The following is a 25,237-nucleotide window of genomic DNA, read 5'->3' as shown; positions in this document are numbered from 1 at the left end:
TCTTTGTAAATACTTGCGCAAAAAGTTCACCAGAGTTCAAAATGATATGTTAATACCTGACTTCTTTCTAATTATGTTGCTCAAACAATTGCCAATGCTTGCGCAAATAGTTCACCAAAGTTCAAAAATTTAAAGTAATACTTAACCTCTTAAGGTTCTGTTGCTCAACAATTCGCCGAGGTTAATTAATGTTAAAAATAATAATTTGCAGTTAAAACAGCAACCGGCGTTGAAATCGGCATTCGGTAATTAAAGTTAGTTGAATTCTTCTTAAGCCGCGTTATTCCCTTAACACATCCTGTACTTGACGCGTTGCTCTGTTAACGCGTTGCTATGCTACAAGAACAACAGAAATGGCCGCTGTGCGTAAAGATAAACGTGAGCGTGGTGACGGAATCACGTGGTGACACACAACGTAGTGATGACGTTCTGGAGTTCCTCACAGCTTGCGCGTGCCGATGCTGGTTCGGAAGGCAACTTGAAAGATGCACTATATAAAATAGTGTATTTGAAGGTAAAAACAAATTTTAAAAAGCATACCAATTCGTCGAGGAGATCGCCGCTTAGCTTGGCTTGAATCGTTGCCGTTTTGAAGGTAGTTGAGCAACAGTTAAATGAAATAAGTGAAAAAGTTGAAAATGCAAAAAAAAATCGTGCTCAATGTTGCTGTCGCTGTAAAATCCCACTCGTCGCCATGTATTGTAAGCAGAGACACGCAGACAGGGTTGCTTGTTCGATCTTCTTCTTTATTTAACAGTAACAGGTAGTACAGCAACATAAGCACAGGACCTCCTCCGCCTCTCCCTCCAGCAACTGCCTCACCTGCATTCTACCAACGACCTACCACGCACTCCACACTCACACTCCATGCACGCTCTACACTCGCATGCCATACACGCGCCACACACACACACACGCGCCACACACACGATACATACACGAATACCACATTAGGGCGACTCAGCCCGGGCATCTCAGCTAAGAGAGGACAAGGGCACCTGCCTGTTTGAGCCTGTTCAAGACTGACCAGGACCAGGGCCAGAAATGCTGCCCAATAAACATACCTCCTTTATGCATCTTTATACTTTCAATGCACTTATGGATCTATATATTTATCACTTTCTTCTAATTTAGCATTTCCAATGCACTTCCCAAAATTCTCTGCCTATACTTCGCTCAATATATCCTCTAGCCCAACCATCTGACTCATCTCAAACTTCTTTCTACTACTCTTTCAAATGCACTACCCTATCTCTCATCCTATACATTTATCAATATATCCTCTACATCCACTCTCTCATTTATCCCAAACCCCATACCACTACTATGATCCCCAAAATAACCCTTTCTAGACTCTCTCCTACTCTACCCCCCTTGCATCATCTGACACCTCTTTTACTGTACCGATCCCCTAAAACAAACCTTTCTAAACTCTTCCCTCTTTTCTACCCCTCCCCAACCCTTATCAATCCAAATAACTGACTACCATATCCACCACTAAAATTACTTTCATGCTTCACCATACCAATTCAACACTAATCCTGATGGGTTCCGGAGTGGCGTGTTACTCGCCAGAAAAGCGCTTCACCATCCATCAGGGGTAACAAGTGCTATATGAATGCAAACCTTTCGTCCCCTTTTATCCCTCTGCTATCCTTCTCACTACAAATAACTGGCTAATATTCACCACTGAAATTACTTTCATATTTCACCATATTAATTCACCACTAATCCTTTATGGGCGTCCTGAAAAGCGTGCTTCAACACTCCTTCCGGGGTAACAAGCGCTATATAAATACAAACCTTTTTTCCTCCTCTATTCTTCTGCTATCATTCCAAATCCAAATAACTGACTAAACTATCACCGCTTAAAATGTACATGCATGTTTCACAATACTAATTCAACACTAATCCTCTATGGGTCCCGGAGTAGCGTGCTACTCGCAGAAAAAATGCTTCGACGCCTCGTCAGGGGTAGTAAGCGCTATATAAATGCAATTGCAATACAATACAATAGTGTGACTATCCATCACGGAAAAAAAGCTTACAGGTAGAGGCAGCAGATACACAGTCTGACACCAGAGGGCGCCAAAGCAGTACAAGCACAGCAATATCTGGTGTTTTCTGGTTTGTACTAAAGAGCAAATATTTTGGTGGTGTTAAGCAGCTATAATTAGTTTTAACTGAATACCAGAAACTCTAGACGTAACCCACCATGACAAACAACATGTAGCAAAGGCGCAGTTTTCTATAAATATACAGGGCAGCACTGGTGATAATGTATTTACTATACATTAATACAGAAAGAAGGGTAAACACAAAGGGCCCAATTGTCAAATAAATTAGGATATCTGCATCTGATGTTTCACATGTACATTGGAATCTGAATCTGATGTTTCACACCAATTGGAATACCAATTGGTGTGAGAACCCCTATTTAGATTCATGTGTAGCCTTTTTGCCTGTGTAATGTAATATTGTCAATGCAAAAATGGATTTGTATTGCACATATTTGTTTACTTTGCAGGTGAAATAAGTTTCCTCATGGTGAAATCCCTTTACCTATATCCACGTAAATTTTGAGGGCATTCACTTCCCATTCCCACCCTGAAAACTGATTTACTCCATCTCTAGACACAAGCAACTAACAAGACAAAACCTTTGTATACCGACAAACTCAAACGTTCTCGGATGAACATAAACCATGATTTTCTTTTATTTAAACATATTTTATTGAATTTTATACGGTCATCATACAATCAAAAGAAACACGTACCGCATTCTCCATTTCTGTCAAATATGCCCCCATATTAATTCCCAACTCACCCCTCAACACCCTCCCCCCCTACATACTCGGTGCCGTGGGCACGTTCAGAGTCTCATACCCCCTTTGGTATCAATTGTCCAAAGAGCTTGCACAGCATTGTTCCTTGTTTGTCAATCACATGGCCGTGCATCGCTTAGTCCTCTTCCCCTTCCATCAGAGAATCCCTCAGAGCCTGAACAGGGCCTCCCACGCTCTTGCCACCTCCAAAGCCTTCTCATTACCCGCACGTGTAGCTTGTCTGAGCCTCACAACACTCTCACAATTCGCCCACTTACAGAATTCCTTGCGCCAGCGCTTGCTTGAAGGCCCCTCCTTTGCCTTCCAATGCCAAGTTATTTCTCGTTTGGCCAACAAGAGACCCAAATCAATAAATGTGCTGGTTACTTTAGTTTTAGCCGTGTGCGGGAACCAGTGCAACAAACAAGTGGCCATATCGTACTCTAGGAGTCTATCTGTGACTGCACTCAAAAGGTCCTCTATTTCTGCCCAGTAACCCCCCACGCGTTGGCACATCCACAGCATATGTTCCAGTTCGACATCCTCCTCCAGACATCTGGGGCACGCCGCGTCTCGGACCCGGAAGTATTTCCGGATCTTACCCGGGGTCAAGTAGGCCCGATGTAGAATGAAAAACTGAATCTGCTGGAGCCGAGCATTCCTGCTTCCCTTCCATGCCCTCTTAAGAATGTGTTCCCACGTAGTATCCGGGATCGGACGACCCATGCCCGCTTCCCATTTTGCTTTGAGGCCCGCCAATGGGCGTAAACCTTCATGCAGCATCCGAGACTGGAGGCACGTGACTGCCTTAACGGTCCCCGCTGCCATCACGACATATTAGCAAGCCAACGTGGTTACAGGTTTTGATCGCCCATCTCTCCAGTGCTTTTGAATCGCGGTGGTGACTGCTGCGTGAATCAGGAAGTCACCCTCCGGGAGTCCATACATGTCTCGTAATGCCGGAAAGGGCAGCAGTTCCCCATTCAAGTATAAGCCCCCCACCATTTGGAAACCTAGTTGTTCCCAATTCGCTAGCGGAGTCCAGTCCCCCCCGTGCGGAAGCGCCGTCAGCATCCCAGCGGAATCTCCAGTGCATACGGGTGGGGAGCCCCCGCCTTACGCTGGGTTCTATTCCAGCAAAGCCTCAGGGTCCGCTCCTCCCCAGTCAGATCCCTCAGATAATGCTTCTGTTTTAGGACTATGTAGGCCAGGACGTGGCGCTGTATCCCCTGTCCACGCCCATACTCAGGGCCCCGGAATTCTTGCGCTATACTTTGCGTTAGGACCTGCAGCTGTGCCGCTAAATAGTAGAGCTCATAGTCGGGTACAGCCAATCCGCCATCGAGCCTGGGTCTCATCAGAGTCGTCAGCGCTACTCTCCTTCTGCCGCTGCCCCATAGGAAGCCGACAGTCAGTGATCGCAGTTCTGTAAATACTCGCGGTGGGATCCAGATCGGCAAAGTACGGAAATAGTAAAGCAGCCTGGGGAGTGCTACCATCTTAAGCAAAGCTATTCTGCCCATCACCGATAGGGGGAGTGTCGACCACAACTCCATGCAGCCCTTCAGGGCCCTGATACAGCGCCCCACATTCCCCTCCAACAGATCTATGTTGTCATGATAGATCCGAACCCCCAGATAGGTGAGGCAAGTCGGTTCCCAGGTGATCTCACCAAGTGACGCTGGCGGATTCAGACCCCGTCGGGTCGGAAAAATGCATGTCTTGTTCCAGTTCACTTTGAGTCCCTTAGACCGCTTCAAATCGTGACAGCAAAGAGGTCGCTCCACGCAGACCTTCCTCTGCATCCTCAGGAAGAGAAGCAAATGATCTGCGTACAATGATATATAGTGTGGCACATCCCGGAGCAGCAGCTCCCGGTAAATCAGCCCCGATCGTGCCTGGACCGCAAAAGGTTCTATCGCCAATGCGAATAGCAGCGGTGACAACGAGCAGCCCTGCCTCGTTCCCCTCATGACTGGATACTGGTCAGAAATCACCTCTCCCAGTCGTACCCTGGCTGTGGCCGAGGAGTACAACACTCTCGTCCACTGCACAAACTGGTCGCCCAGTCCGAATCGGCCCAGGACTTTGTGTAGGAAAGCCCATTCCAGGCTGTCGAACGCCTTCTTAATGTCCACAGAGAGGACCGCTGGCAAGCACATGTCATCATGGCCCTCTGCAATAACACGTAGGAAGCGACGTATATTCAGAGCCGTGCACCTAGACAGTATAAAACCTGCTTGGTCTGTATGTACCAGCGAGGTCATGTGCTGCAGGAGTCGGGTCGCCAATATCCGGCTCAAAATTTTGTAGTCCACCGTTAACATGGATAATGGTTGATAAGAGGCCACATCCATGTCCGCCCGTCCAGGTTTCAGTAGGGGAATAATCAATGCCTCACGCATGGAACTTGGCAGTTGACCTTCCTTCCCCGCCTCCTGATATACCTCTAATAAGCGGGGAGCGAGCGCATCAATATACTGGGCATAAAATTCAATGGGTAGCCCATCAGTCCCTGGCATCTTGTTCCGGGCCATGTGTTTAACTGCATCGCGTATCTCAGCGAAAGTGATATCTTGCCCTAATAATTTAGACTGATCTGCATCCAGCCGTGGTAGTGGGATTCCCTCCAGATATTTCTCTATGTCTGCCTCTGTCGCCTCCAGTTTACTGCAATATAGGGATTCGTAATAGGTAAGGAACCGCGACAGCACCAGCGCTTGCAAGTGAACCAGTAGGCCAGAGTTCGATTCTATCCGCATGATCGGGCCACTCCTCGGCACCGGGTCAGCTAATTTGGCCAACATTGTGCCAACTTTATCCCCCCCTGCATGAACTTTCGCCATGTAACCCTTGTGGTCAAAGCAGCGCAACCGTTCGACTGCAGCTGCAAGCAGTTCCTTCGCCTCAAGCAGCTACGCCTGGCATTGGAAGGCTGTTCCGGCCTCCACTGCTCAGCACCCCTCAGTGCCTCCTCCGCTTTCGCCGCATCTTCTAACACTGTCTTCCTAGTTCTGGAATATTTACTAATACAGAGCCCTCTAATGACTACCTTAAAGGCGTCCCACTCAACCGCCCTCGTGGACGCCGTACCCTGGTTCTCCTGAAAATAGCGGTCAATACCCTCTCCCACCTCAGTTCGAAAGACCTGGTCCTCTAAAGTTTCAGGGCGCAATCGCCACGTCGGGATTGCGGACCGCATTAGTTTCCAGTTGATCGACATCAGCAACGGATTGTGATCAGAGATAGTTCTGGAAAGGTACTCAGTATGTGCTGCCACTTGAGCAATGGAATGGGAACAGAGGATTGCGTCAATTCTGACATGAAGCTCGTGTATGGAAGGAAAGAAAGAATAGTCTCTATCTCGAGGATGCTGCGCCCGCCATACGTCAATCAGCCCCCACCAATCCTGCCAGTCAGATCTCGTTTTAGCCAGTTTCCGAACCGGGGAGGCAGCTAGAGGAGGATGCGATCTGTCCATTTCTACATCTGTGATGGTATTAAAATCTCCTCCCACCACAGCAGGGCCAGCCAGGTAGGACGCCAGTACACCTGATAGGCCGGCCAAGAAACGAGTCTGGTCGATATTAGGGGCATATATGCTACATAACACAATGTCTCTGCCATATAGTCTACCCTCTACCGCAGCATACCTGCCCTCCGGGTCCAACACTTGTCTCGTGGCCTGAAAAGGGACACCCGCCCTCACCCATACGAGCACTCCCCTAGCGAACGCAGAATACGCTGTGCTGAATACCTGACCCCTCCACCTACGCTGCAGCGCTTGGCCCTCCGCTCTAGTAAGATGTGTCTCCTGTAACATAGCTATGTGGATTCCTCTCCTCATTAAATAAGCATGAACCTTGTGGCGCCTAGTCATTGTGTGCAAGCCTCTCACATTCCATGTGATGCATTTCAAATCAGGTAACGTCCCCATTGCAGCTGCTTTTCCCTTTCAACCAGGATAGAACGTGATCGCCCACACCACCATCAAACCCCCATGCACAAACACCCCACACAACCCCCTCAGCCCACCCCCCCAGAACAGGACCCAATAAAAAGCTACCAGTCCCCATGCAAACTTTACAACAATACACACAACACTATTCTGCGGTAGTCACCACAGGTGTCCTTAAGGGCAATGGAAGGGTAACTCGGCCCAACAGGGAGCAGCGCTCGCCCAAGCCCTCCCGCCATGGATCCCAGAGAATACCATTCTGTAAGTATGTGTGCCCAGGCGCAACAACATTAGTTAGCTGTTCATGACGACCATTCAGCCCCCGAAGGCTCCCTGGATATACTATTCGTCCAACATTCCCTCCGCCGTACTTCGCGTAACCGCAGGCCCCCTATTGCTGTCTGTTTCCTAGAACTCCGCCTCCGATCTCCTTCTATCTTCATCTGAGTCCGTCCCCACTACTGACTCCGTTTTGTGCGAACCTGTTATTTCCGCCGTTGCTGCCAGAGCTCCTTGTCTGTCCAGCGCTATTTTTGCCAGCTGTTGTTTCTGTAGATTTTTATTTAGTTTCCGGAGAGGTTGGGATTTACGCATCTGATAGGGCTTAGGCGGTGCGGCATGTTCCTGTGCCCGGCGATCCGTGCCCGCTCTATATGTTTCAAGCCACATCCATGCATCCTCAGGCGACTAGAAGAACTCTGTCGTGCCGTCCAGCATCACTCTCAGTTTCGCCGGGAAGATCAGGGAGTATTGGATCCCCTCCTCTTGTAGTTCTTTTTTAATCGCCAAATAGGAGGCCCTGCGTCTTTGTATTTCCTGGGTGTAGTCCGGGAATATTGTGACTGTGGCGTTGCCTACTTTAAAGGGTCCCGCTGTACGTGCTTTTTGAATTAGTACATCCCTATCTTTATAGTAAAGTAGCTTGGCCACCACCGGGCGAGGAGGGCGGCCGGGCAGCGGCTGTCGAGCCGGCACCCTGTGTGCCCTTTCTAGTGTGAAGAAGGAAGACAGGCCCTCCGGAGCAACCTCTGATTGGAGCCAGGTCTCTAGATAGGCAATCATGTCAGTCCCCTCCGTTTTTTCGGGCAGGCCCACCACGTGTATGTTATTGCACCGGTTCCTACTTTCTGAGTCTTCAGCCCTCTTTTCTAACACTGCTAAGCGATCAAGAGCATCTCCCAACTTGGCTTCCATTGTGGCTTGTGCTGGTTTCAGTTCCTGGATGGCCAATTCGTTCTCCTTCACCCTATCTGCCAGCTTCGAGTGGTCTGCACGCAGGAGCCCCAGCCCCGTCGCCACCTGTGCAATGTCCTGTTGGAGGGTGTCCTTCGTGGCCGCTATTGCTTCTAGTATCATAGTCAGGTGTTGGCGCATCCCTATGTCCGACAACGCTTCCTCTGGGTCACCTCCTGCCCCCTGAGTGGCATCTTGCCCGACAGTTTCCTCATTCCTGTTCTTAGGTTTCTTCTTGCTATAGTGGTTGTCGCTCTGTCCAGTATAAGTATACCTCCCTGCGCAGAGATCCCTTATGAATCCGCCCGTGGCCTCAGAAGTTGGGTATTGAGGTTCCGGCTGGAGCCAGTTTCCATATCTACCTGTCTTGCAGCAGCCCGCACCACCTCAAGCGTGACAAATTAAGGAACCCTCAGCAGTCATCCTTTGACGACAGTATAGGAGCCCCTCCGCTAGTCTTGGGGAAGTTTGGAGCCCCCTACGCAGCCCACAAAGCCAGGTCCATTCCTCTTGCCCGGTCTGCTCGTGCCGCCGCTTTCGTCTCAATGTGCTCCCAGGTAGATCGTTGGTCAGTTCGTGTCCTCTATCGCGGTGCATACAGTGTAGCCCCAGGAAAGTGATTTCTCTGCGCTAGGTCACTGCGGGCCCCTGTGTATCCAAGTTTTGTCAGTTGCCCCTCTCCGGACCTCCGTTCGCCCCCAGCGGTGTCCGCAAATCCCGGTTGTGCCCTTCCCTCTCTTCTGGGGTGTGTTCCGGGCCTGGTCCGCTATTTCCCAGCACCCTGCACCTCTCCCAACTGGGGCCTGTAGATATGACCCGGCACCACTGGTCTCGCGCCCCTGCCCCCGTTCATGTGATGGCGCAGACCTGCCCCCCGCCCCACCTCCGCAGTACCGGGTGCAGGCCCGCTCCACCACACTTACCGGGGACTGTCTGAACATAAACCATGATGTACACAATCCTAAGAAATCATTGACTAGCAGACAATATTACACCATAGTGAGCTAATTTCATAATATCTTTACAAGAATACAACCATGGTTTGTGAAAGGCAAAAGTGTTTTTACCCTCATTAACAAATTTAAATGCACGGGTGCAAAGTGCTTTGTAAATCAGGTCTAAAGTTAGTACAACTGTGGGTGTGCATTCCATCATTTGGCCCCATTGCCCTACTCAACGCTCCTCTCAGCTTGCTATATGTAGTCATTGTAGGCTCCACAGGGAGGAATGTTGATGGGTAACAACATTTCGAAATAGGTGTATGGTAAACAAAAGCCATGACAATAATGTAGCAGAACTCTTTGATGAATCCAGGTCAGGAGGGGTTACTTCTATCCTGTCCCAGTTGACAACCTTTACATTCAGTATGTTGAGACCTATTGGCTTATATCTTTAATAGGAGATGTAAGCCTCAGGTCCTAGTATGCTTAGTACTGCTGACTGAAAAAGAGTGGCTGGAGGTCAGGCTCATGACATGGGGCCAGTCAGGTAGAGAGAAAATGTGGCCCTAACGGCTCAGGTGGTCGGCCTCGGAGCTAGGGAACTAGGTTTGAGTGTCGGCAGGGACGTTCAACATTCTGTGATTCTGGGCAAATCACTTAGGGCCATATGTAGGTGGGAAAATACCGGTCGGTAACGGCCGATTTCGGCCGTTACCGACTGGTATTCGTAATTCCAGATGTAGGGGGCCTGAAAATTACCGATTCTGTATATTTACCGAATCGGTAATTTTACCGAATCGGTAAAGTACCGATTCGGTAAATGTACAGAATCGGAATTTTGGGATGTAGGTGGCACTGGAAACAGTGCCACAGGCCCTTAGAAATTCGTTATTTACCATGAAATACAATGGCATGGTAAATAACGAATATCTGTGTACATCTGTGCATGTACACCTGTGCCATGTGGCACACATACATGCCCTAAGGGCATGTATGTGTGTCACATTGCACACAAGCCAAAATCAGGGGTGCTACAGGGTGTCAAAGTGACACCCTGTCCCCCTTGACAAACCGGTAAAATTACCGAATCGGTATTTACCGATTCGGTAATTGCCATTGATTCCTATGGGCCTCAAGGCCCATAGGAATCAATGGCAATTACCGAATCAGTAAATACCGATTCGGTAATTACCGCATATTACCGATTCGGTAATATTTACAGAATAATTACCTATATGGCATTTACCGAATTGTAAATACCGAATCGGTAAAATTCGGTATTTACGATTCGGTAAATGCCATTTACCTACATATGGCCCAGAATCTCCCTGTGCCGATGAAAAAAAATCAATGTGTCCATCTGTAACGTAACTGGTGCTCATGTAAAGTGCTCTAATACCTCCGGGACTAGTTTGCGCTATATAAAACGCCAGAAAAAAAAAGGTGATATGAAATGCAGAAGGCTATAACCTACGTAGTTGCATAGAAGAGAAATGGTCTCTATATGTGATTCTAACCTGAGGAAGATGGGGGAATTTCTCCTTTAGAAATTAGTGCCCTCACACACAGTTACGAGTGCCATGCTTCATCATCGGGCGTTGCTCCTCGTGGGGGTGGCGCTGCTGTCCTCCACGGGCACCACGTGAGGGCTCTTTATCAGAGATCTTTTAGAAGACGCCGCAGTTGTGCATGTGGGTGGGTGGGCCTAAAAGGGATTAGTGCAAGTGTATTCAAATTACCCCACTTTTACAAGTAAGAAGAACAGGAAACTGGAGTAGTTTTGTAGTTTATTGCGAGATTAGACCCTAAGATGTCACTGGCAGAAAAGCCCAGCTCCAACTGACTTATACATTCCTATGTACACACAGTGGAGTCACCAACATTCCACCATAATTAAAGGAACAGTATTAAACATTGAAACAGGAGAATGTAACACATCTTCCTTCTTAAATAAAAAAAAACAAATAAAAAAAACTATATACACTGCAATGAAATATAAGATCATTTCACATATATACAGAGTTACATCATGTAATCCTTAAGCTTGACTGGTTTCACAATAATTCGTCCTGACAATCTTCTAGGCCTGGAAATATCTTCCTTAGGAAGTTCAGATGACGTGGATTGAACAAGGGGAGAAAGAACAGAATTTGAAGCAGAATTAGAACCAGACCCCTTTTCCAACCAAAGATCACATTCCAAATCATTGCACCTAACAACATTGCATAGATTCCATTTTTGTCCATCATCAAGCAGTACGCAATTACCCAATACTTTTAACACCTTTTTTGGACGAGACCATCTGGAAGAACCATCCTTGGATAACCCAAAGCGAGAAGATCTCACTAAATCACCAACATGAAAACTACTTACACGTTTCATAATTTTGTCATTATGCCTGTCTACATACTTCTTCTGGTAAGAGCTCATCCTACTGTTGAGATTATCTTTATAATTACGACCAGCAGAAATCTTAAGCATCCATGCAGGAGTCACCTTATTACCAGCAGAACGCCCCTTTAAAAGATGGAATGGAGATACCATGGTAGCAGAATGTGGAGTATTCCTATAACTCCAAACCAAATTTTTGACAGCAACCTTGCAATCATTGCCACCTGATACAGCTAATTGTATGCAATCTTTTAAAACACGGTTAAACCTTTCTACCATGCCGTTCTCCCTTGGGCAATAAACAGCCGTAGTAATGTGTTTTATACCACATAAATGCAAGTAACTTTGGAACTCTGAGGCAATGAACTGTGGGCCATTATCAGTCGTGATGCTCTCAGGAAAACCTTCCCTATGAAAAACCTCCTCACAAAAGTTAACAATACTGGAAGCTTTAACTTCCTTGACAATTGCAACCTCTGGCCATTTGCTATAATAATCCATTAACACAATGGCAAACTTCCCAGTAATACTACCAACGCTGAACGGACCACAAATATCCATAGCTAATTTCTGCCATGGTCCGTCAGGAAATGAAACAGCAGAGATCGTAGTTTCTTGAGAAACATGAGATTTATCACTGCATGTGCAAGCGGCACAATTCCTTACACACCTATCAATATCCTTGTCCATACCTGGCCACCAGAAATCACACCTACATCTTCTTTTCATGCCTGACATGCCTGAATGCCCTTCATGCATAAGATCCAGTAACCTATTGCGTAATGAAGACGGTACCACAAGTTTGTCAGCTCTTCTAACCACACCAACCTAACATCCTAATTTAGGATTAAACAAATCAGGGAATTTTTTATGCCATTCTAACACAGCATTGTCATCCTGAGTAACTAAAACTTCTTCAGAAGTTTTTTTATGCCAATTAGGAGATAGTAAAACTTGGTCTGGATGATTTGGATGGAGAGTCATCCCTAAATTCCATAGTTCCTTCCACCCTAATAATGCTCTCCCTTTTTCCACAACATAGACAGTTCCAAGAGTGCTCCTATCCTTAAAAATGATTTCAGATGTGAAACACCCAATCACAGGTAATTTAATGCATAAATAACCCACAGGAGATCTTTGTGAATGAACTAAAATGGGTTTACCACAAGTTTCCCACATGGTCTTATCAATAATGGTATATAATGAGCAAGAATCAGCCCAAAGAAATAACTTGTGGTTATTGATAGTGACCTCACATTTAGGTGGTTGAATTTCTTCAGAGATTTGATTAACTTCATCATCATTCCAAATAGTCATAACTTCAATGTCGCTATCGCTATTAGAAAACAGATTCATCAATAAAATTTACAGAACTTTTCCAAGCATTAGGATTCCCTGATCTGCACATTTTTGAAAAATGACCAGATTTGTTACACTTGAAGCAAGTGACATTGGACGCAGGACACCAAGAATTTTCAGTGGTATGTTTGGCATTTCCACATCTGAAACAAAATTGCTTATTGTTAGGAATCACAGTCTTACTAGAAGACGCTTTGTTATATGATACAGTGCTTTTGTTGATACCAGAAAAATTGCGAGGTTTAATTCTATTATCACGCTTAACATTATACCTACTATCAAAAGTTTTTGGTTTACTGGATACAGTTCATACTTCACCAGAATCTTTGTTTTCAGTTAACTTACGATCTGCACTATGTGTATTATTTAACTCTTTAACATAACGTGAATTATTTTCAACTCTCCTGGCAACAGAAATAGTTTTATGAAGAGATAGATCTTTCAAGTCAAGTAATTTCTCCTGAATTTTAACATTGTTAGTTCTATTGATGAACTGATCTCTTATAATTTCTTCATGTAATTCTTTAAATTTGCAAGTAACTGCTAATCTCCTTAAAGCAGTAACATATTGTTCTACTGTCTCACCAACCATTTGTGCTCTTGAAAAGAATTTATGTCTTTCTACAACAATGCTGGTTTTCTTACCAAAATTTTCTTCTAACGCATTAAGTGCATCTAGATATTCATCAGATAAAACCGATTCAAGTTTTGAGCAATCAAATACAACTTCTTCTTCACTGAGATCTTCATCTCCGCCTACACATACCTTTGAATTAAGAGAAGATACAATTGGTAATGTTTTCAGTACTTTCCTACCTTCAACACCAAGACTGTGCTTGAGTAATGCTAATTTTCGTGAGGCAAGGAATACCTCTCCTCCAATTGCCTCCAAATAAGTTTCAAAAGATTCACGCCAATCCTCCCAATTCATAGGAGGTACACCAGGATCTTGTAAGAATTTGGGTGGAGCTAAGATATTATTAGTTTCCATGTTGAGCAATGACTAATTATAATCTGGTATACACAATAACATAAAAATGATAATAAAACAATTAAAGTGAATATTTTGAAAGAATGAAGAGAAACAAAAAAATAAATTAACACATAAAAAGTAGTCACCGTTGTCTGCGTCGATTTCAAGGAGGAAATACTGAAAAACTGGTTTTTCTGAGGAGAAAAATGCTGAAAACTGTTTGTTGTGAAGATTTAATAAAGTATGTTTTTTTTTTTTTATTGAAATGTCCCAGAGTGCATTACTATTAATTTCCCAGAGTAGATTGCGGTGGAAAACGAAGAAGAATGGCAGGTGAGTGTGTCGTGTCACTGTTGCAGCAATAGTTAGGGTTAACGTATTGAATGATCGTTTAATGTCATAAACATCGTTTATTTGAAGAACTCGACGAGTAATTCATTTTAGTTCAAGACAATCGTTGTTTGTCTTTATTTTGCTGATAATCGCTGAGTTAACGGGGATCTAACGGGGAAAATCGGCGAAAACGGGTTGCCACGCAACCGAGGATACAAAATGGCCGCTACGCTGTATCCGCCTGACGTTGTCTGTGGTGTTCCGCCTGGCGTGTGATTTCCAAATGATGACGCTGAACGCCGATAAAGAATCAGCTGGCGGAGTTCTCTGCGTGCGCAAGCATCTGCCAAACAGATGCTTTCAAAAGATGCAAAGCAAAATTGCTTTGAAAACCTTGTTGCACATTTTTTTGAGTTATAACACAATCTTCAAAAACGAGGCAAGGTTATAATTAACGTCGTTTTTCACCAAATAGAAGCGCTTTCAGAGGAAGTTGAATTAATAGTCATAATAAACGTCGTTTTTCAGTATTTACAAGCGCTTTCAGAAAAATACGAAATAACAAGGTAATAATAAGAAAGTTAGACACAACTCACTGCAAGAGACGCTGCTTTTCCAGGAATCATTTTGAAGATCCTAGTTTGTTTGTTTGTTGAAGAAAAAAAAAGTTCTTTGGTTTTCTTTGTTTCTCTTTTTTTTTTCTTGAAGGCAATTTTTTTTAAAATAAGAGTGAAGACATCAAAGGGTCAGATGGGTTGTTTTCTCCCTCGTCGCCACTTTTACAAGTAAGAAGAACAGGAAACTGGAGTGGTTTTGTAGTTTATTGCGAGATTAGACCCTAAGATGTCACTGGCAGAAAAGCCCAGCTCCAACTGACTTATACATTCCTATGTACACACAGTGGAGTCACCAACATTCCACCATAATTAAAGGAACAGTATTAAACATTGAAACAGGAGAATGTAACACCCACCAGTACCCTGAAGTCAATTTTTATTCATAGGTCCGAGAGGTAATGTAAAAGAATTGTCCAGGGAAGATGAGGCACCTCTATTAATAAATATGGTAGAGGTCAATGTAGTACTCTACTGCTCTCAGTACCCGTGTTTGTTTGTAAATGTGAAACCTGGTCAACATGTTTCGAGCTGAAAAGAAGGTCCCTAATGGATACTGGTGCGCTTCGTCAGGACCGTGCAGTGTGAATTAGTGAATAAAAAATAGGAGCAGGGAAAAGAACACCCTATATTCCTATGATACCTCTATTAAGGCTCTGAGTGCGTTATAGCGCTCATGGGAACATCTCAATTGTGTCCCTATTATGACCCCTTCAAAAGAATGGAGTGCCTCATCTGCGATTCCCCGCGTCTCGAGGGGGGTTCAGAATTGCCCCTTCGATCTGGCCCTATACCTGCCCAGCCGCTGGATGAATGCCGGCATTCTGTCTAGGAACAGTTACCAACCAGTAAGCACATGCTAGTTCTTGGGAGCAATGGTACTGGACCTACCTCTTTCTTTAACGCTCCCTGTCCCCCGTCTCTTAGTGTTTTGTGATATGAAATGCATACGATCTATAAAAAAGAGATGTCATGTTGCTGCACACTATCACTTTAGATGCCAGGCGGATCGCAGTCCTGAAGTTATTGAGTGCAAATTACATTTTGAACAGTCAACTGTGGCACTAAAAATGGAGAGGTTGCACCTCTACCTTCTCCAGTGTACCTAGCATGTACTCATTTTCTGTCCTCTTTTGAATAAGTTCACTTGATCATAACCGTGGAGCTGGGGTTACAGACTGATGTACAACTCACTCTTTTTTAGAGTGATCGCTGTAATACAATGATACATACCTGGCCTTAAGCCTCTTCACATCCTCCTGGGAAACAAACATTGGTCTCCGAAGAACCTCTCTCTTTGTCCCAAACTTCAAATTCCTCTGGATCATGTCTTGAAAACAAAATGAAGATACGGATGAGCTGCTGAGCTATCAAGAGCATATCCTTCTTCTAGTTTTTTTTATTTATTTTAAGTGTCATCTGCTTCGCATCAAAGCACTAGGAATAACTAAAATACATTTCTCAGGGCATAAAGGATAAAATCTGGGCACCTCAAAACAGGAAAGAGGACTGAAATTACAGTGAAGCAGGAACATTTCTAGAGCGTTTGCACACTGAAACAAGAGGGATGGATTTCCCCACAGAGACTACTCAAGAGCAGGGATCCTTACACTCCTCCCTGCTTGAAGTGAGACTTACAGGTTTCCAGAAAGATGTTAATGCTAGCTTTAGTCTTTGACTTTGTAGATAGTATGCTGGCAGAGAATCAAATATGCTGAGGGGTGTACAAGCAACATTATTCTAGACATCCTGCCGATGTTCAATGTGGTAAGCCAGTTGGCCATAGCATAACATATCGCATAGTCCATTTTGGCTGAGGGTGTTTCTTCGTTTCTTAGTCCAACCAAAAGGACCTTTGTCTTAGCTCCTTTCATACCTTGGACACAAAGCAGATCATGGCTAGTTGGTGTGAAACAATAGGGAAGACAGAGGAGCGCATTAGGGGTTTCCACCTTCCACAGCAAGAGGTATGGAAGTCTATAGTTCACAGTTCTTCTCTCTTCAGTGCTTAATTTGTGCTGGTGTTTTCTGGTGCTCAGCACATACTTACGACAGCACACCACATCGTGGCTCTGAATGTCTAGTTCTGTATGGAGCACATCAGATAACAATTAAATGCACATTTAAAAATAATACTGGGGTGACCAGCCTATACTTAATGTTTGGGTTGCCTGAAATTGCTCAAACTGTAAAATATATAGGAGTGTGATGTTTAGTAAGGGGAGCTTACTCTGGCATGTGTCAGTGGCAAAAGTTGCAGTTGCGAGTGGAACCTGCAGTGGCCTCCTGAGCAATACTTGAGCACTGACACTTGGTTACTTACAAATTAAGCACTGCTTCACTTCTCCCCCTTTCAAAAAGTAGTGCTTCATACATGCCTTGTCCACCCAAACGAAGTGGAGCAAATTATCTAATTGCATTTGGACAAAATATCAGATTAAAAATATCAGGAGGCAGACATATCAGAAAATAAATATTGTGATACACATATATCAAGATGCACAAATGTTGTTGACAAGAATTTCGGTCTTTTTAGTAAGTAATATCGTTTTTAATGATATCAGTGTTTTTATTATTGTGTTCTCAAATATATTGTGCCAAAAAAATGTAGGGCCTGATTATGATGGTGATCGTATTCCACACCGATAGGCTGTCGGATCGACCGCTAATAGCCCTTCGGTCCAACCGCTGGGTTACAATTTTGGCAGTTGGACCTTAATGGTCGGAAGAAAGATCGCCGTCTCCAACAGGATCTGAGGTCCCGTGCAGGAGCGACAATATGTACAGTAACTTCTGAGCACACTTCAGCAATCTCTATATGTAACACAAACAAGTATCTGGCAAGTGTCTCTCTTTTCTTGAAGAGTGAGATCTAACTTTTCAATCTCACAGGGTCAATTCCAATAATCAAAGTTCCAAAATATTCAGTTTATGTTGTTTATTTCTTTGTTTTTCTTCGTGTCTCCCCAGATGTCCAAAGTTAATTACAACAGTCATTTCTCTAGAAGCACCATTGCAATATACTTCTTGGACTATTGGACCCTGATATTAGGGTTGTGCGCCCGTCCTTTTGTTGGTATCCAAACTTTTGAATGGATCTGAGGTCCCGACGGGGCAGCGGTCAGATTCGTATACCTGAATGGTGGTGGTGCCGAGGCAGGTACTGCCGTTGGGTTTACGATATCCCTTTCCGGCAGTCTTTTCATGGCAGGAAGACCGCCATTAAAGGTGGTCGGAAACGGTTATGGGGCCCCCGACAGTCGTGGGACACTGTAAAGTGTCCCTGGAAGGCACATGCAGTGCCCCTAGTCATCTCCATGTGCCATGCACAACATGGTGCATGGCACACAGTCCATGGACATGCCGGAGTTGCTCCATACCATGGCAACTCGTGCTGCAGCCCTTTTCCTTGGCTGCAGCACCAGCTGCCGTGATATGGAGCACTTTCTGACCGCCAGCCCGGCAATCATTTCGTAATGCGGAGGTCAGACTGCTGCATGCTTCTGAGTGGTCTCCTTACTGCCCCAATAGCTGTCGGCAGTCTGACCGACCAACATCAAAAACAGCCCCACAGTTTTAACTTATTTTAATGTGTTGATATAATAATTTCATATGTTACTATTGTTTATATGAAGGTTATTTTCAATATAGCTTGCAGGTTGTTGGGTTTATTAGGGGATAGGTTGGGTTAGTTAATAATAATGAATTATTAAATACATTTTATTTAATTACATGATTGATCTTTATTATGTAAATTATGTACATTCATTTATTTTTGTTTTATATTATCTCTGGACTGTTGGGTTTGTAGGGGTATAGATGTGAAGTAAATTATGTAATAATTAATTACCAATTAATAATTGCTTCTTAATTTTTTTACTGTTTTTAATTATGCAAATTATGGAATACTTATTTATTTCACTGATATTTTAGTTGCCGGCTGCTTGGTTTGTAGGGGTTTTGGGTGAGCAGTTATGTTATGTTATAATATGTTATGTTAAGAGATTTTATAAAGCGTGTAGCAGTATTTATTATGTTTTTGTGTTACCCCTGGTCCAGTTTGGATGCGGTAGGTAGGGAGAAGTGAGAATCTTTGGTCCTGTAGTGATGACATGTGTTTGGTGTTGTGTTGAGTTTCCTTCCCGATCCTGTTGTGTATGAAGAAGGGGGAGAGTGCTGAAGTGAGACCGTGTTTGTGACTGTGTTTTGAGTATCCTTGGTCCTGTAGTGAGACCATGTTTTGACCATCCTTCTAAGGGGTAAAGGATAAAGGGGAAAGTGTGTTAAGCCCAGAGTTGTAGAGTTGACCATCCTCCTTCAGGGGTTGAGGATGTAGGGGCAAGTGTGTTAATCCTGAAGTTGTAGGGGGTACGTGTGTTACACCCCAGCGTTTGTCTCAATCCTTCCTAATGGGATAAGGATGTGGGGTGCAGTGCGTTTAGCCCAATGTGGTAGTGGTGACGTGGTTACACCCCACTGCAATAGAGGGTAGGTGAAACCCTTGTCCTGCTTAAGTGAATTGTTAAGGAGGTAAGTGTGTCACACCCCAATGTTGTACAGATTAGGTGAAGCCCCGGTCCTGTTTAAGTGTATGCATTGTGGTGGGGAACGTGGGGTAGTATTTCCTCTTAGTATGAGCAGTAGAGTGTGTTTTGTGTTCCTGGTCCTGCCTTGAGATTTGAATTGTTGTGGAGGAAAAACAGGTAGTTAGTGTAGACATTGATTGATGGTGCCTTTGCCCAGCCTGAAGCCAGATTGTACCTCTGTAAACATATCATTCTCATCTACCCACAACTATAACCTATCTAGAAGTATCCTCCTGAGGACTTTCACCACTGCATCAATGAGTGAGATAGGCAGTAGCACTGTGAATTGTCCTTGTCGCCCTTCTTAAAGATCAGGAGTATAATGGCAGAGGACCATGACAATAGGGCTCCCTCTCTCACTGCAGCATGTAATTAAATCCAGAGTTAGAACTAGCCCCCAGACCACAATGGTATCCTGCAATTTATCGGGAGTTATACCTTAGGGACTAGGAGCATTGGTATAAGATAAGGCTAAATGCCCTGGGAAACTTCCTCAAGGTTAAAGACAATGCTGGCTCACACCAGCTCTGGACCAACCTGAGCATCCGCTTTGCCAGGGAGTCCAAAGCTGGACACACCCTTAAAATGATCCATCCACTCGTGCCCTGAAATATGATGACATAAAGCGGGCCCTGAGAACTCAGCTAAACAAGGCTTATTTATCACCTACCAAAAGAAGGTACTTCTCTTGTTTCACTAGCTTGAGCTAAGTCCTCCTCTGCAGACTTACGTAAAATGTGCTTACGTCGGTAAGGGCCTTAGTATGTGCTTTCCAGCACCGGGCAACATTCTCCCTTTCTCAAAAACAGCCTTCAGAAGACAAAGATTTTAGAGCACTCACCATCAAACCATTTAGGGTTTAGGGTTATCTGATCAGTGCTGACACCTTCTAGGCAATGCATACAAATGCATACAGAATCACCCCACCCGGGGCACTCATATCAAAACAAGGATATATCTCCTGCCAACACTCTGTGAAGAGTGATAGGTTAAATTCCTTAGGATCGACATGCGACCACCTCAGTCATCTGCCCGTGCCCTGATCCGAAAGGGTAGACCCTCCTTGTCTCTCTACCAATGGCCTAATCCAATCCCTTACTCCATCAATGACTAGTGACAAAGGGTTTTTTTCACTAAAAGGGTTGTGAATAATATTAAAATTTGAGATAAACAGAAACAAAGGGGCTGAGACAAAAATTAAATCTTTAATGGACGCATGAATGTGGGAAACGTATGAGGCTTAGTCGAATTTAACAACTTCTCTAGGTTCAAAAAACAAATTATAAGTGTAGAACAAGTGTTTAGGCACCTGCCTTCTGTTGTATGTGCCATGTGGAGCCCATCTCCAATCATACATCTCGATATGACATTATCTGAGACTAAAGCACTGATACACAGATGGCAATTAAAATCTCTCGCTAAAACAAGCTTCTCCCGACCCACAATGTGCCCCTCCAGAGAGTTAAATAGATTAAATAGTAGAGCTTAGACTGGGAAGGTTGAATGTCCAACTTGATCCTGATTTTGCATTATAGAAGTTAATCTGGACAGTAAGTGTGGAACTAGAGATGTGCATCTTAAGGAACTGAAACAAGTGTGAGTCCCACTTAAGGTCTTTAAAGTAACCACAAAGCTCTAATGTCATAAAGATAACTAGGCCCCCTTTAGCCCTCCCTGATACTGACGCCACTGCAGGGGAAAAATTGGTTTTATAACCTTCAAGGAAGAAAAGATTGCTAACAACCCAGGTTTCCTGCAGACAAATCATGTGATATGTCTCAACAAACTGCACCCACTTATCATTAAACTTTGCAGACAAACCTGTAATATTCTGAGATAACAGCCTTAGGTGCCAGATGTATGTGGGAGATTTCGGCCATTTACCGGCCGGTAACGGCCATGGAGATGTAGGGGGATAAAAAACATGCTTTTTCGGTAATTTTACCGAATCGGTAATTTTACCGATTCGGTAAAATTACAGAATCGGTAAAATTACCGATTCTGTATATTTTACCAAATCGGTAAATATACCGGTCGGTAAAATTACCGAAAATGCATGTTCGGTATGTAGGTGCCAATTTTAACATTGACACAGGGCTTTGAAAATCGGTATTTTACCATGCAATACAATTGCATGGTAAAATACCGATTCAGGTGTACATGCACATCTTAGGGATTGTATGTGTGCCACATGGCACACAAGCCTAAAACAGGAGTGCCAGAGGGTGTCAAAGTGGCACCCCCTGCACCCTTGCAAAATTCTGTATTTACCGATTCGGTAAATACCGAATCGGTATTTGATATTGAATCCTATGGGCTTCAAGGCCCATAGGATTCAATAGCAAATACCGATTTTTTACCGATTCGGTAAAATTTACCGAATAGAGGTACCTACATTAGAAATACCTACTCTTAATTACCGAATCGGTAAAATTCGGTAATTAAGAGTATTTCTGATTTTGCTACATCTGGCCCTTAGGGCCATATGTATGAAGCCGTTTTCAAATCGCAAAGGCCGAAATTCGCAGAATTTCGGCCTTTGCAATTCGCAAACGGCCTGTTTGCATTATTTCCAATGTATCATGCAATCGCAATTTAAGGAATCGCAATAATTTGCGATTCCTTATTTTGCCATAGCATTTAAGGAATCGCAAATTTTGCGATTCCTTAAATGATATGTATGATACATTTTTGATGTGCGAACTTGTGTTAAGGAATCGCAATTTACCACCAACTTGTAGTTGGTGGTAATTTGCGATTTCTCATAATAATGCCCTATTTGGCATTCGTGAGGGTGGTATGTGACACACATACATGCCCATAGGGCATGTATGTGTGCCACATGCACACACATGTAGATTTGAGGGGTGCAGCAGGGTGTCTTTGAGACACCCCTGCACCCTTGTAATAATTCTCAAATTGCGATTAGCAAATTGCGAATTTGCAATTTGAGAATTATTGCACCATCATTCCTATGGGCCTCCTGGCCCATAGGAATGCATTGGAAATCATTCTTTATTTGCGATTTCGCAAATTGCGAAATCGCAAATAAAGAATGATAAGGAATCGCTAAAAAATAGCGATTTTGTACATACATACCGTTTGGCGATTTCTAAATAGCGATTCGCAAAAAATCGCTATTTGGAAATCGCAAAACGATATCTTGATACATGCGACCCCTAGTTCCTTCCAATTATCAGATGGAATACTGAAGCAGAGAATTATAGACACACCCTATAGCGGGGATGTGTCCGAGGCTGCGAGTCAGTCAATCACAGGACTCAGAGTTACTCTGGGATGCAAATCTGTTACTCAAGGTCAGGGGTGTGGGCACCGGCAGAATCGAGGTAGCACGGCCATAACTGGCCAATCCACCCCGCACCAGGATCCAGAAGGGCTGACACGCAATTGCAAATGCTACTTACCAGTATGCATCTGTTCTTGGCATGTAGGGCTGCTGACATTCATATCTGTGCATAGATCGCCGCCTAGTGTTGGGTCCGGATGATTGCACATTGTTGTCCTGGAAGAGTCTTCGAAGTATCACAAGATAGGTGGCTCCTCCCCTGGACTACAGTGCGCATGGGCATCGCCTCCATCCCCAGATTGTTTTTAGCCATTGGCAGAGATGGAGTGAAGTATGTGAGTGATGACTATGCTATGAGCATATACATATATACATATGAATGAATACTGCAGCTGCTACAGGCGCCGGGGAGGAGGGTGGGCGATATGAATGTCAGCAGCCCTACATGCCAAGAACAGATGCATACTGGTAAGTAGCATTTGCAGTTCGAGGCATGTGGGCTGCTGAATTCATATCTGTGCATAGAATACATAGCAGTCCCTCCATTAGCGGCGGCCGCCCGTGCCAGCTGCAGCAGTCTGAAAAAGTGTTTTGAGAACAGCCTGACCAACAGCTGCCTGCTGTTTGGAATGCACGTCTACACAGTAGTGTTTAGTGAAAGTATGTGTGGTAGACCATGTGGCTGCTCTACAGATATCTTCTAAGGGAATGTTACCTAGGAAAGCCATAGAGGCCCCCAACTTCCTGGTGGAGTGGGCCCTTGGTGGGATAGTGAGAGTGCGCTTAGCTTTAGCGTAACAGATCTGAATGCATTTCACTATCCACCTAGCGATCCCAGCTTTGGAGATAGCGTTTCCCTTGTGGTGTGTGGCAAAAGCAACAAAAAGCTGCTTGGTTTTGCGAAAATCTTTTGTCCTGTCTACATAGTACATCAAGGCTCTCTTAACATCAAGGGTGTGGAGCATCCGCTCCGCCAGCGTCTCTGGGTTTTGGAAAAACACCGGCAACTCAATTGTCTGGTTTATATGGAATTGAGATACAACCTTGGGTAAGAATTTAGGGTTAGTACGAAGCACAACCCTGTTAGCATGCACCTGGAAGAAAGGTTCTTGGATGGTGAGCGCCTGCAGCTCGCTAACCCTCCGTAGCGATGTAATTGCTACTAAGAACGCAACCTTCCAAGTCAGAAACTGAAGCTCACAAGAGTGCAGTGGCTCGAAGGGAGGACCCATCAGCCTTGTAAGAACCACATTGAGGTTCCATTCTGGAGCTGGTGGGGTCCTTGGTGGAATGACTCTTTTGAGTCCTTCCAGAAAGGCCTTGATAGCAGGGACCTTAAAGAGTGACAGGTGTTGCCTATTCTGGAGGTATGCTGCCATAGCAGACAGGTGAATGCGGATGGAAGAGTACGCCAGATTGCATTGATACAGGTGGAACAGGTAACAAATGATGTTTTGAATGGAAGCATCTAGCGGGTCAATATCGTGGTTAACACAGTAGATGACAAACCTCTTCCATTTAGCCGCATAACAAGCTCTCGTAGTGGGCTTCCTTGCCTCCCGAATGATGTCCATGCAATCGGGAGGAAGATTGAGGTAGCCAAACTCTAGGACTTCAGGAGCCAGATCGCCAGGTTGAGCTGTTGCGGATCTGGGTGCTGAATGTCGCCATGGCTCTGCGTCAGAAGGCTGGGAGTGAGATGAAGCCTTTGATGCGGTACCACGGAGAGTTCCAGAAACGTGGTGTACCATGGTTGGCGAGCCCACGTTGGAGCAACCAGGATGAGCGTCATCGAGTGCTGCCTGAGCTTGCGTGCCACCAGCGGTATCAGAGGTGCTGGGGGAAAAGCGTACGCAAATCTGCCTGACCAGTTCATCCACATCGCATTGCCCTGTGATTGCGGGTGTGGGAACCTGGCGGCGAAGCTTTGGCATTTTGCGTTCTCCTTTGTGGCGAACAGGTCTATCTCTGGATGACCCCACTTTTGGAAGTACGGTTGGAGTACTGATGGATGTATCTCCCACTCGTGCATTTGATGGCTGTGCCTGCTGAGCAGATCCGCCATCTGATTGTCCTTGCCCGGGAGATGCTCTGCCATGAGGAAGATGTTCCTCTGAATGGCCCACTTCCACATGCTCTGAACCAGATGAGACAGCTGCGGAGAGTGTGTGCCTCCCTGCTTCTGAATGTAGTACATGGCCGTCATGTTGTCCGTCCGGATCAACACGACTTTGTTGCACAGATGTACTTTGAACGCCTTCAAGGCCATGAAGATTGCCATCAGTTCCAACACATTGATGTGCATCTTCCTTTGCTGTAGTGTCCAGAGTCCCTGCACCGTGTACTGGAGTACATGCGCTCCCCATCCCTGGAGAGAGGCGTCCGTTGTCAGGATAATCTGTGGCACAGGCTCTTGGAATGGTCGGCCTTTGCAAAGGTTTTGTGGATTCCACCAATGCAGAGAGTTGTATGCCCGACCGCTCACCAACACTAGGTCTGTCAGTTGCCCATGAGCCTGAGTCCACTGACGTGCAAGGCACTCCTGAAGCGGACGCATATGTAGTCTCGCGTGCGGGACAATGGAGATGCAGGAGGCCATCATGCCTATCAACTGCATGAACACCTTCGCTGGAAGCGAGTGCTGAGGTCTGAACCGCTGGATCAGCGCCTGGATACTGGCGATTCTCACTGAATTTGGCTGCGCAGTGGCTGCCAGAG

The 25,237-nt window shown here is 45.0% G+C and overlaps 1 protein-coding gene across 1 annotated transcript in view; it reads right to left on the bottom strand.

Moving 5' to 3' along the window:
* Positions 1-25,237, bottom strand: part of LOC147734640 (protein mono-ADP-ribosyltransferase PARP12-like) — a 370,724-nt gene that overhangs the window by 95,452 nt on the left and 250,035 nt on the right. The window contains exon 8 of the mRNA XM_086952939.1: positions 15,860-15,956. Coding sequence (XP_086809065.1) covers positions 15,860-15,956 — 97 coding nt within the window. The remainder of the gene's footprint in view (positions 1-15,859; positions 15,957-25,237) is intronic.

The sequence above is a fragment of the Lissotriton vulgaris genome, chromosome 1_2, assembly GCF_964263255.1.
Source record: "Lissotriton vulgaris chromosome 1_2, aLisVul1.2, whole genome shotgun sequence".
NCBI lineage: Eukaryota > Metazoa > Chordata > Amphibia > Caudata > Salamandridae > Lissotriton > Lissotriton vulgaris.
Note: the sequence above shows the minus strand (reverse complement) of the source record. Positions and strands in the feature narration are given on the sequence as shown.